The 13,999-nt window shown below is 35.2% G+C and overlaps 1 protein-coding gene and 2 long non-coding RNA genes across 4 annotated transcripts; 2 read left to right on the top strand and 1 right to left on the bottom strand.

The window, feature by feature from the left end:
• The first annotated feature begins 3,236 nt into the window (after positions 1-3,236).
• LOC123697168 lies at positions 3,237-4,166 on the top strand. The gene is made up of 2 exons (XR_006752201.1): positions 3,237-3,442; positions 3,871-4,166. It is a non-coding gene; the product is annotated as an uncharacterized LOC123697168 (long non-coding RNA).
• Positions 4,167-8,501: 4,335 nt separating this feature from the next.
• LOC123697101 lies at positions 8,502-10,022 on the bottom strand. Its single transcript, XR_006752178.1, has 3 exons — positions 9,747-10,022; positions 9,103-9,285; positions 8,502-8,655 (listed from the first exon to the last, which is right to left on the bottom strand). It is a non-coding gene; the product is annotated as an uncharacterized LOC123697101 (long non-coding RNA).
• An 86-nt stretch (positions 10,023-10,108) lies between these two features.
• LOC123697049 (putative nuclease HARBI1) lies at positions 10,109-13,984 on the top strand. 2 transcript variants are annotated; one of them, XR_006752168.1, is made up of 5 exons: positions 10,109-10,742; positions 10,881-11,071; positions 11,496-11,628; positions 11,758-13,095; positions 13,191-13,984. XR_006752168.1 is itself a non-coding variant. In XM_045643469.1 (3 exons), the coding sequence occupies exons 1-3, from the start codon at positions 10,518-10,520 to the stop codon at positions 11,659-11,661; spliced, it is 582 nt and encodes a 193-aa protein (XP_045499425.1). In that variant the 5' UTR covers positions 10,112-10,517; the 3' UTR covers positions 11,662-11,724. The 2 variants fall into 2 exon arrangements, 1 of the variants encoding a protein (XP_045499425.1); XM_045643469.1 differs by lacking the exons at positions 11,758-13,095; positions 13,191-13,984 and having other exon boundaries at positions 10,112-10,742; positions 11,496-11,724.
• The last annotated feature ends 15 nt before the right edge of the window (positions 13,985-13,999 follow it).

Raw genomic sequence — 13,999 nt, 5'->3', positions numbered from 1 at the left:
CCTCCGGCGCACTTTTATAGAGGTTTCCCTCGCAGCCCCCACCTCACACCAGAAGTGGCGGCCCTCGGTCCGGCCCCACGGACCGGATTACGAGTTGGCAGACGGCTGTCTCAGGACAGCCGCCGCCCTACACCCACCTTCAGGAGTCACCGCGTGTCACAAAAGTGACGCGTCGGGATCCCGCCCCCTGTTTTGTTGGTAGTTAGACTACCAACAAAAAACAACGCGCGCGGCCTCTGGCCGCCATCCATCGCCGCAAAGCGCAGCCCCCTGCCAGTCGGTCGGAACGAGACCCAAACGAGCCCCGATCGACCTTCCAACCCCGTTTTGCCCAGCCAAATTACCAGGCCGCGACCACTAGCCGCCATCCCTCGCCGTACCACAACGGCACCTGAGCCAATCCTGGCCCCCCGGAGGATCCTAGCCAGCTAGCCAGCCATCCAGGCAGCCAGCCAGCCAGCCGGACAACCAGCCGGTGACAGCATGCCAGCCAGCCGCCGTCCAAAGCAGCCAGCCAGCCAACCGGTGGAGCAGCCGGTTTCAGCCAGCCTGCCAGCCGGCCCCCTAGCCAGCCAGCGAGGCAGCCGGTGTGACCAGCCGGTTCCAGCCAGCCCGGCCAGCCGGCCTTCAAGCCAGCCAGCCAGCTATATGGATCCCTGGCCGTCGAACCAATCGTGTCGTCAGACGACAGACCGGCCTTTCAGCCCCTCCGCGTCCAATTAGCTTCACTCAGAGTACACGAGTGCACTCCAAGCTACTGAGCCCCCCCGGCCACGACAAGGCTTGGAACTGATGGGGGGGTTGTTGATGTAACCTAACCTAACCTTTTTTTTTTATAGTGGGGAAATCTTCCAAAGATACCCACGGCCCCCGGGGAAGGAGCCAAGGGTTATGTCGGATTCTTACCGACTAAAACCCCACTGTGTTCCGTCGAGCCGCGCAGTTAGCCGGGGCCGCGGGTACTCTTAGAAATCGAACCTAACCTAACCTAACCTAACCTAAACACAAACCTAACTACATATTAAATCGTCACACCGTCGTTGTTGTTGTTGTTGTTGTTGTTATTGTTGTTGTTGATGTTGTTGTTGTTGATGTAACCTAACCTAACCTAACCTAAACACAAACCTAACTACATATTAAATCGTCACACATAAACGTAACTATTATTACATTGAGGTTCAAATTTATGTCTATCAAAAATTAACGCCCTCTTTTGTTGTTGTCGTTGTTGATGTTGTTGTTGTCGTCGTCGTCGTTGTTTTTGTTGTTGTTGTTGTTGTTGTTGTTGTTGTTGTTGTTGTTGATGTAACCTAACCTAACCTAACCTAAGCTAAACACAAACCTAACTACATATTAAATCGTCACACATAAACCTAACTATTATTACATTGAGGTTCAAATTTATGTCTATCAAAAATTAACGCCCTCGTTTGTTGTTGTCGTTGTTGATGTTTTTGCTGTCGTCGTCGTCGTCGTCGTCGTTGTTGTTGTTGTTGTTGTTGTTGTTGTTGTTGTTGTTGTTGATTTTGTTGTTGTTGATGTTACCAAACCTAACCTAACCTAACCTAACCTAAACACAAACCTAACTACATATTAAATCGTCACACATAAACCTAACTATTATTACATTGAGGTTCAAATTTATGTCTATCAAAAATTAACACCCTCTTTTGATACCTGATGAACATAGTCTATATTTTATGATGTTTTTTATTCTGTGTCAACCCGATCGGAGCCGGGACGGTCCTACATGCCTAAATAAAGATATTCAGTAAAATTCAAAATTCAAATGGAATTATCCATTTTTGCTGATAATAGTGAGTTTTAATATTATATAAAAATGTTATATATAGGTAATTATTATTATACATATTATAATAAACTTATTGATCTACATTGTTGGTGTTTTATTTTTAATTTCCTATAAATTTGAATAAGGATGAGAATTAGTAGTGATGTTACCCAGCATCGAAAATTTTATCGATATCGATATGAAGTTTTATCGATAATATGTACTCAAAGGAGACATCACTAGCAACTTCAACTTTTAAATGTTGGCAGCAATGTGGATCATTTTTGACGTGAACTTTTCATAGGTTGGTATATAAGACTTAACCTAAGTAATACATGCATATGTGTGCGTGAGCTCGAAATCGAAGTACTGAGTGCCGTCTCTTCCTATATTACTTGCTCTGTGAAGTTAACCCGTCTAGCGTCATACGCACAGATGTTATGCGTCCCAAGTATGTCGAGGTAGTTTACGAAATCTAGCTTTTTTATGACTACCGAGTTTGAAAATTTTATTTACCCTATTGTTCTATAATTATATGCCATGTATGATATATTTTTGGAAAGAGGAAGAAACTAGTTATAGCATAAAAATGTAATCATGACGATATATTTTTTCTATAAAATTATAAAAAATTGATTTTCTTTTGTTTTAATTTTAATTGCTTACATACTAACACTTACATGATAATGGTGAGTCATCAAATGATCATATTCACGTTTTCATATCACTACACGATTGCCAAATACATTCACTTATATTTTCACACATTTAACACAACGTATTTCACTATGAATAATAACAAATATCCATTATTCACAAACAAGAAAAAAAGCGCCATTTTGCGTCTTCCGCACTGAAAAGTTGAGACACTTTTTCACTGAGTATTCTTCAAATATCCCTAAAACCAATATCATAAACGTATTCTACGTAAAATTTCCAGTAATATACGTCTCAATTATCACTCATCTAATTATTCCTCTCGGCATAATTCACAATCCAAATATTCGTTGAACAAGACGAACGTTACAAACTATGGCCGATGACGCAACTCAATCAATGATTCACTTTTTTTTTTTTTTTTTTGTTGTTTTAGTCTGTATTTCCTGTCTCGGAGTCGTGTCGATTCGAATTATAAATGTTTAAGGCATAGAGAAATATTTTTTATACTGGAAACATTCACTTGTACGTCTCTACTGATGACCTTCAATGTTACAACCGCTGTGCGTAGGACGCTACACGGGTTAAGAGGCTGATTCAAGAATGTTCTGCCATATTTTTCATTCTGTCAAACACAACGACAGTGCAGAGATAATTATTCCAAGCCCTGACACCGATATTTTTGTATTAGGCCTTTATTTCTGGCATTTTTTATGTAATTTATTTAATTAAAAATTGAAAACAATTATTTCGGCCATATATGTATAACTTTAGTAGGCAGGTACTTTATGTAATATTATAAAAAAAAATCACTAACCCGAAATTATATTAAAATAAAATTCAAATTCAAATTCAAATTCGTCCAATCAAATCCAATCAAACTTAACCTAACCTTAGAGCTAAATACATTAGGTGTTGTACATATTATGTTTAGTGATAGGTATGTATCAATCATCGGTTCAAGACTGGCATCTTTGCTAGGTTACCGAGAAGGTAAGAAAAATTAAAACTTGACTGCTAATTTATGTATATGTATAGCCTACGTCACTACCGCCACTAACATAATAATTCAGATGATTGCAATGAAACCTCACAACTCAAAATCGGTCCAACGGTTTATACTGCAGGGCGTGTCAAAGAAATATTATACATACATACATAAACTCGAAAAACATAACCCTCTTTTTTCCGTAGTCGGGGAAAAATTTGGGAAATTTTTCAATATCTGGTAACATTACACGCACACAGAAGCACCGTATACGTACAGTGCAGCGGCGAAATGACAGCACACATAGCTTTATTGAAAATGACGATAAATCATTCGGTTTAGTTCGGCAACGCTCCATCTGTCTTTTATTTTGTAATCTAAGACCTCACTATACTTACACTACACGTAAACTAATATCGAATTTTGTTTACAGAAACGAAAATGGCCAAGAACAAGACGACGACATAATCTTCGAAGACTTCGCGCGCCTCAGGCTGAAGGGCGCGGACGCTGATGCTTGAACATTATGCTAACAGCGCTCTCTTACTGAACTACATTCTATATTTTGTTATACCAAACGCACAATTGTATCGTACTTTTTGAATTTTCATAAACAACATTGTTCGTTTTGAAATCCATCGAATGACCATAGACACAAGAAATAAGTGTTACCATCCTTAGCGAAAAGTGTTATAATCTGTATTAAAATAAAAATGATGTATAAAATCATGTTTTCGATCATTTACGATTTTTGGTAAATGCATTTCTTACTTATGCAAGTGAAATATTATAGTCGAGCCAATTTAATAGGCAACATTTGACGTCTATCAATTTTATCTTCAAAGAGAGGTAACCTGCTTAAAAACATCGATTAAAGTGAATTAATCGATACGGATTTGAAATATTTGTCAATCGAATTTATTAATTTATGATGATTTTTATTCACAAGTAATCAATGCATTCGATTCTAGATGTCAGATTTCGATTTTTAGAGTAATAAGAGCGTTTTCACATTATCCGATCCGATATCGGATATCGGAAGCCGATAGCCGATATCCGATATCGGACACAATTTGCCCTTTCACATTATCCGATAATATCGTCCCGATAACATGAGTGTTGCCAGAAACTGGAAAAGTAGATATATTGGGAATTAAAATAAACAGTGGATGCATTTGTGTTACAAAAAATAAACTTTATTTTAAATGAAATAAATAGTAATAAATAAACTGATGTTTTTCAAACCGGTTTAATCTGCTGACTGCGGAGTATGGATTTGTACCCTCTGCAGAGTCAGAATCTAGTTTCAATATTCAACTTCATTGTGAGGCTTGTTTTTTTATATGCTGTTTTTCTTTTTTTATTATTAGAACATGTTGTGTGGTCGTAGTGAATTTTAGAACTTTTTTATATTAAATCATGTATGACTGTTATGTTCTTATACAAATAAAATAAAAAAAAAATTCAACTCAGTATTAAAGCGACGAAACTAGCAAATACAAATTCAAATTACATTTACAAATGTAGGTGCTGTTATTACAATTTTATAGTGCTAATATGTACATTCTACCTAATATCTGGGGGTGCAAATATTTAAACAGAAATAAATTAAACTAAACTAATTCACAGTCACAGATTCCGCAATGTACATAGTACCACAGACTAATAATAATATAGCCATGACAACCAAAATAGTAAACAAGCTCAAAAGTCGCCGCGCGTTCTTGACAAAATTTAGGGTCGCCGCCTTAGATTATGGATTGGTCTCCGCGCACGCTACGACTAGATACCGCCGGCGTACTCGAAAAATGCGGCAACTAAAAGTACGCCGAAATCGGCGTACCCGAGCCAGTCGTGTCACGAGCATTGTGTGGAGAGGGTGTACCGATAGTTTCTAAAGATTTTGGACAAAACCTGAAGTAAAATGCCTGTTTGTGTCATAAAACTGTTTAAAAAAAATACAACAAATAATAAGAAAGACACTGGGATCACGTAACATCAGGAATAATCGTATTATTCGATATTTCACCTGTACTTTGAAAATGTTGTTTACGAAAATACGACGCCATTTAGTGTTGCCGTACTGCATATCCCAAAAACACACTTTTAATTTGAACTTATTTTATTCATAATGTTTTTTTTTTTTCAATACTATTAGGAGTATTAGGTACTAACGCATATTATAAAAAAAATGATAATAACAATAATTTATTTCTGTTTAACCTTGTTTAACTGACTCATATGTTATTTTTTTATTACTGCTTTTTTACTTTTAAAAAACCTTTGTGATAGTATAGTGGCATCGCAAGTGGATTTGAGTCACATGTTCATGGGTTCGATTCCCGGCAAGGCCAAAATGAAATGAAAATATTTTTCAAACTTCTTTCCAAGATAGCCCATTTCCCATTTATGGGGTAAAATTTATGTAGCTGGCAGTACAATTCTTCACACACACTAGCGTCCTTACAAATTGCCTTACACACACTACAGAACTGAGTTGCCGCACTCACGGAGCTATTGTTTTTAGGTGGAGCGGTATCTAGTCGTAGCGCGCGCGCGGAGACCAATCCTTAGTCTAAGGGTTGCCGCATTCTAATTCTGAAATTTTAGAGAAAACTAAACAAAATTGCCGTATTGTAAATTTTCTTTTCAATAAAAAGGGTTTGATTTAAAAAAAATCAACTGATAGATCGTAGTTGTACATACAGTAAAAATAACTACAATAAAGAAACCGACTTCAAAAACAGCTGGAAAAGTAAAATATAAAAAAGATTTGATATTATTAATTACTTAATATTATTTAGATGTGCTATTTATTATACAGGTTTGATATCGGCGCTAAAACAAAGCACTAAATCTGTGACTCAATGACAACAATACAATAAAGTATAAACAGCTTACAGCACAACAGTAGTCCGAGTAGGAGGAGGAGCGAGGCAGAATGAGTAAATAAAGATAAAAGATACTAATATTTCGAAGATACGGTTGAATTTAAGAACACAATATATTTTTGTTTACTTCAGTTCAGCCAATTGCCGTATATTATAGGACGATATTAAAATAGCTCCCGTATAAATCGTATTTTTAATGCCTTTAAATACTTAAATGAATGTTTTCTTAATAAAAAGGTTTAAAGTAAATGAAAGGATTTTTTTTTTACATTTAGCGCCTAGAAATGACTGAAAATACACAAACTAGTGCTTTTTTTGCTGTTGGTATACTACCTTTTCGAAAATTGAGCTGGTAACACTGAACATTATCGTCCGATAGTTCACGGGAATATCGGTGTTGGCTCCGATATCCGATATCGGACCGGACAATGTGAAAGACAGGTACGTAAATCATACATTTTACTTAGCCTCCGATATCGGATATCGGCTATCGGCGTCCGATATCCGATATCGGACCGGACAATGTGAAAACGCTCTAACGTCTCTGCCCCCCTAGCCAAGTGGCTTTCTATTAGCGTAACGTTTGATCAATGAATATGGAATCACATGGAAGTGACATACCTACAAAAAAAAGTGTGGCCGGCGCCATAATGCTTGTAACGGGGTTTCTTTAGTTAACTGCCGCACGTATTATAGGTTTTTTGTGGGAGGGGAGGGTGGAGGAGGAGGGGGGGACCCTCCCCCCAAAAGGGGAAAGTTAGGAAACCAATAGTTTTGGAGAAAAATCAATTTTCCTATTCTAACCTCAAAATGTATGGAATTGGTGTAAAATCATTTTAACTAAGCATTAGACGATAATAACAAAAAATTTACGATACATAAATAAAATACAAACAAGTTGTGTAAACCTACGTAGTTTTTTTATTTGAGTGGGAATCGCCCTAAAGTCGCTTCTGGCGGCAGTTCAAGAGTTAACCTAACACGCTCGTCGCTTCGCTCCTCGCTACCTATTTGGATGTTAAAAATAAAAGTTTAATAGTTTTTTAACCTACGTAGATTAATTTTTTGTTTGAGTGGGAATCGCCCTAAAGTCGCTTCTGGCACTCGCCGGCCGCTGCCGCGGCACGCTCGCTTCGCTCGCTCGGCTCGTACGGCAGTTCAGGGGTTAACCTAACACGCTCGTCGCTTCGCTCCTCGCTACCTATTTGGATATTAAAAATAAAAGTTTAATAGTTTTTTAACCTACTTACGTAGATTTTTTTTTGTTTGAGTGGGAATCGCCCTAAAGTCGCTTTCGGGCTTCGGCACTCGCCGGCCGCTGCGTAAAGTCACAGTACTTACAGTGAAATGGAACGTCTTGGTCCGCTTTTTTTGCACAACAAAACGGATAAATGCGCTTTTTTCGCACAAAAAATTATTAACTTTAAAAATTATTAATAACTAAAAAACTACAAGTTTCCTAACGATAATATTTTGGAATTACAATCTTACATTACCTAGCTAACTAACAATATAAATATTTCCAACAAATACGTGCGGCAGTTAACTAAAGCCAACCCCTTGTAACAAAACATGGCGGTGTTTAGTGCCGAGAATAATGTTTATCGATATAAAAATAATATTAATATATTTATTTTGAATTTATAAGTATTTGTTTTGGCGCGGTGGAGAAAAATAGTGAGAGTGAATTTTTACGATGCGCGCGCACACCGACACCTAAAATTAACAGCATGAAGTAAGTTCTAGGTGGTATGAAAATTGATAACTATGTTCAAGTTGTATATTCTAGTATTTTGTCCATACGCCAAAGAAGTAACTTCTAACGCGTGTACATAAACACACACTCTTTTTTATTTATTTTAACTTTATTGTACAAAACATAGACGTAAAATTACAAATGGAAAAAATGACAATGCCAATTAATAAAATTAAGTATGGCGATGGCTGCTCGTGACGGTAACACCTATACAGGGTTACTTGTAAAACACCAGCAACCTCGCAGGACAAGATAGCTGTATAATTTGATAAATCCAGTTCAATTTTGACTTCGATATAAGGATTACGGTAGACTTACAATTTGGTAATTTCAGTTTTGAGGAATGTAATATAATGAAACAACATATATAATAATACAGGTATATAATAGTATTTTATTACGATGAACAACACAATATACAGTAATTTATTTATTTATAAATAATAGACAAAAAAACAATAATATATAATAACAGAGAAAATTATAGAGCTAAACTATTTTGTGCAGCCTGGGATGCACTCGGATTCACTCTGTTCATTTTTGAGTTCGGGATTTGAGGCTCAACTGGTACCTGGAAATGAAATGTCACAGTTTACATTAACTAGCATTGTTCACTTTACATTTAAACTAAAATGCAATACATTTTAATTAAAAGGGCAATGCTGATGGTTTGAAATTAATATCAACATTAGGGCTTACAATAGCGGAATTTGAATTTATATTTTTGGTTTTATGGCATTCAAATGCTTTATATATATAAATTTATAAAGAATAGAAAAATAACTTAAAACACCCCATGTATTTAAAGTAAATTGCACTTTCCCTCAGTCAATAACATTTCAACAACCAAATATCACCCAAGTTTGTACTCAAAAAATCATATAAAACCATCTCAGTTTGTTCACAGGCCTCCTTCAAAATAGGAGAAACGTTAGATTATAAATGACAGCCCTAAATCTAAATAAAAAGACCAAAAGTAAATTGGAAGACATCACGTGTCTACAGATAAAAACCTCACCCTGTGTGAATGCAGCGGCAGACATACTGGTGTAGCATCATCGTGCAGACTAATCACATCCATTGTTCTATTGAAAGCACTTTCTGGGAAATGTACTATGATATATCCTTTACATTTGGCTTGATATTTTCAGTTTCAATTGCTTCTAACCATTCTCCTTTTCTATTTTCACTTCTTGGTAACCTTCAAAAAATGAATATTTAGGTTATTATAATTTTAGTCCTGACCTGACTTATTTATAAATACATTTTTAATTAAAGTAGGTACTATAAAAGCGATTAATCTTACTTAAGTTAAAATTCATATTAGGTAAATTTAAGTGTTTTATTTTTCCTTCTGCTGCTCTTGGCAAAATTAATTTGTTATTTTGGAAGTGTATTCACCAAAGCAACTATTCTTAAGATTAATGACACAGCCTTGGGAGACGCACGTCATCATCGAACATTTTGCTGATGTCGATATTATAAGCCATCACTAGCACCCAAATTCATTATTTTACTAGAACGAAAATATACAAAATAAAGCTATATTTGGTAACAATTTTGCACTGAACATAGTCTGTGAATACTCCTTAATTCAATATACATGAAAATAACTAAATCAGCAAAGAAATAACTAATATTTCAGTCAAAACGTATACATACCGGTGCAAAGACAAACTTTTCTGGTTTTCATTCTTTCCGGAGCCACATCTCACAATACTGCGCTTTGGCATTATGCCACTATTTGTCCTTGACCACTCTATATGTTTTAGACACAAATGTTTGTCACAATCACAAAAATATTCAATATTTTTCAATGTTTACTACGGAGCAATGACAGAGCATGTACATCGTATTAACGAGAACATAAAATGGCGACCGGCCACAGTAGGTATTTGAGCTAACTTCAAATGTCAAGCGGTATAGAATTAGCACTGACTGACGTATAGTCATATTTTTTCACATCACATCAGAATATTCATTAGTTAGAAAGAGACAGTATTAGTTTTATTATTTCGGTATCGAAATGCATGATATTTGTATAATCAGTTGTTTGTATAGAACAATATGCCCTGTCCATAGGATTCCTTAGTCATTGCGTTTGATAGAATAGATAAACGAATGTATGAGATTGACATAAGCTGGAGATACGTCACGTGACCCAGCGTAACGAAACGAAAATTGGTAGCCAAGTGGCAATGTTTTTCTATTCTATTAGACGAAACGTGACGAAACGTTACCTAAGTCATACGACAGGCGCCATACAAATGCTTAGCCAAGTGGCACTTTTGACAGGAGACTACGCCAATGGGCGTTCGATAACTAGCGTACGCTATAACATCTTGTAGAAATCGAAACAAAATGGCGATTTTATAATCAGCTGTCGAAGTTTCGTGTTGTGTTTAGTGATTATAAAATTTTAGTTTTCATAAAATGCACGCTTTGAGACTTTTAAAAGCTGCGCACGATGAAGAACTTTGGCTCAGGCGCCAAAAAAGAAATGCGTCCAGACGGAGTTTAGAGACAATCAATGAAATGCCGGAACAATTGTTTCAGGAGCGTTTTAGGTTAAATAAAAAAACTTTTAGCGAGCTTTGCTGCAGCCTACGTAACGAAACAAACATACGGGGGACTAAAGAAATTCCTTTGGAAGTAAAGGTAATCCACAGTTTCTTCACTGCGATTGTTTATAATTATTAGTGATGTCCGATATTTTAAATGCCCAATGAAAGTCATGTGTTGTGCATATCTATTAGGTACCTATATTACGTATCCTAATTCTACTTATATTCGTAGGTTCTTTGCGCTCTGAGTTTCTTCGCAACGGGATCCTATCAGAGAATTGTGGGTGTCACACAACATTTGCCACAACGCACTACAAGTAGATGCATTAGGCAAGTTGTGGAGGCACTCAACAGTCCTCGGATAGTGAAAAAATGGATAGTTTTCCCTCAAACACACCAAGAAAGAACAAGAATTCGACAAGAGTAAGTGTTTTTATTAATTTATTTATAACTTTCAATGTACAACTACGACATTGGGGCCTTCAAGAAAAGAGCTTATTTGTCCATAAAAGGCCGGCAAAGCACCTGCAACACTTCTTATGTTGCAAGTGTTTATTTCTTATGCTTAAGTTGCTTGCTCTGACATAAAAAAAAAAAAACTTTCAATGTTTTGTACAATTTTAATAAATAACATAATCCTTTGCATTGAAGAAGGTTGCTGCTATTGTAGTCACAAACAATTCTATTATACCACAAAATGTTTGTTTCTGTTCAATTCTAAATGTTTTAAAGGTTTACAAAATATTATGACAAATTCATTTGAAAGTCTTTTTAACAATTGTATTATATGTTTAATATATGTAGGTAATTGTCTTTGATTATTAAATGTGAATGTACCTAATTACAGATTTCAAAGGAAATTTCAATTGCCAGGGGTAATTGGATGCATAGATTGCACTCACATATCAATTGTAAAACCCCACATTGATGAACAGAATTATTTTAACAGAAAAGGATACCATTCCTTAAATGTGCAAATGGTAAGCTATTTTTCTTTGCATATGTATTATTAGTTAGTAAGCATTGTTTTTAATCATGTTTCATTAAAACAAAATAACAAAGCAACTGCAAATAGAATATTTTTTATAACTTAAATTTTTTTTTTTCAGATATGTGATGATAATTTAAAGATTACACTGGTCAACAATGATTTTGTTGCCCTGGATGTGAAAGTGGTTTCGAATAATTTAATGCATATTATATACAGAACTATTAATAGTTTTGGTAGATTGGCTCTAGTTTTTTTTTATCCTAATTTTCTTACTAGACTCTAAAATGCAGCATGAAATAGAAGGTATATTTTTTTTACATCATTTATTTATTACAAAGTTTTACTTATTGTTTTGTTTTAGTATTTAATTAATTCAAATGGATATAAAAATAGAGAAAAATCATTAAAACTTATGAAATAGTACAAGGAAATAGATTTTATAAGCTTGTCTTCTTAGTTAATTTTGGGACAATAGTTTTCTTATGGACCATCAGTAATCTGCCATCATGTGACGATCCCATATACCCTGATACCATTATTCCATAATTTTTACTTCTTTTTCGATGTGTTCTTCCTGTTTCTCACAGAAATTCCGCAGATTTACTGGATATCTATCCAGGAGACTGTGGGCAAAGTGTAGCTTTATGCTCGTATTTGCTCATAAAATAATGAAGTTTTTTAAACAACTGTTGTGCCATTTCTTTATAATTTGGTGTTTGAAATTAATCTTAAATTAATTAATACTATATCTCTCCATAATTTACATTCAGCATCAGTTATTAAATTTTGTTAAATTTTCATTTTTTATCAATTGTCGACACGCCCGTCCTGTAGGGCCATCGGGTATTCTTCTTATACTTCTAGATTCCCTCAAAGGCCTAAATTTTCATATTTATTAATTATTCCTAATGAATTTGCTTTGTCTAATTCTATTAATAAAAACATCAAGGGAATTTCGTATACCTATCCACTTTGCTGACCAAGTGCTACTGGGTTTCTTTAACTCGATACAAACCGAACATTGTTGTTCATAAAAATGTTTTTTTACAGAAACCATTTATTATTCTGATATTCTACAGTCAGTTTTATAGAATAGGGTTCTGTCTGAGCGAATAAATGTGCAGAAAACGTAATTCACCTAAAAATAAACACTTGTTAGTAACCCGTACTCTGAAGGGCCGTAAGAAATTTTTATATATGAAAATCCAAATTAAAAAAAAACTAGAGCCAATTAAATAATTTTAATGATTACATTCGCAAACTGGGTACTTGAAATATATAAATCTGTAGAAATATCCAGGGCAACAAAAAAAAATTGTTTTTTTGTTGAGCTGTGTTATCAATGTCAATGCAAAATATGGTGGAGCCACGCATGATTCCTTCATATGGTCATCCAGTGAAGTGGAACCATACATGCGTGGACTTCACGAAAATGGTGAATTGACGTGGCTATTAGGTAAATCATTTAATTCCTACCTACTTCTACATATTTATCATAAAAATATTGGAGTTATAATTTATAAAGCTCTTTAACTACATTATTTGTTTAAGGTGATTCTGGATACCCACAGAGAGCGTGGCTGATGACACCAATTTTAAATGCCGAACCAGGTTCTCGAGCAGAGGTGTACACTACACGCCATTTACAGGCACGCAATTGTATTGAACGATGTTTTGGTGTATTGAAGGCTCGTTGGAGATGCTTGCTGAAGCATCGTACACTCCATTACCATCCTCGTGTTGCCAGTGAGGTAACTATTGCATGTTGTGTTCTGCACAATATTGCACTGGATGCTAAATTACCTCCCCCTAATAATATGGCTGAGCAACAAGAGGATGGTGATGAACCGAGTGTGGGGGTTGGACCCATTTCCAGCAACCAAGATGAGCTGATGAGTGGCAGAATAATGCTAAATAATTTAGTTAATAGATTAGTTTAGTAGGTTATTTTTGTATTTTTGTATTTTTTAAAGTGTGTTGTGTGTAGTTTTAATGTGTATTACTTTTAAGCCTAATTTAGTATGCCTGACCAAGTAGTTTTGTATAATATTTTTTCGCTCCTAAAACATTATTTTGTTTACCTACACAGATTTAAATAATGAAACTGCATTAGTTACAGTATATATTAATCCTTTTAAAGTTTCTGATAACTGCTCATATTTTAGTGCAGGTCATAGGTGAAAAAATTGATCATTGTTGCAGCCTCAACCTGTTTTTTATAATATTTTTAAGTTTGTAATTTTTATTATTGTATTTTTTGTTAGTATTTAAAAAAGTGTGTACTGAATTAATGGTGGTATAAACTACTTAACTAATTAAGTAATAAAATATACTATTATTATGTATATATATGTTTTATT

Source organism: Colias croceus, chromosome 1 (genome assembly GCF_905220415.1).
Source record: "Colias croceus chromosome 1, ilColCroc2.1".
Taxonomy (NCBI): Eukaryota; Metazoa; Arthropoda; class Insecta; order Lepidoptera; family Pieridae; genus Colias; species Colias croceus.
Note: the sequence above shows the minus strand (reverse complement) of the source record. Positions and strands in the feature narration are given on the sequence as shown.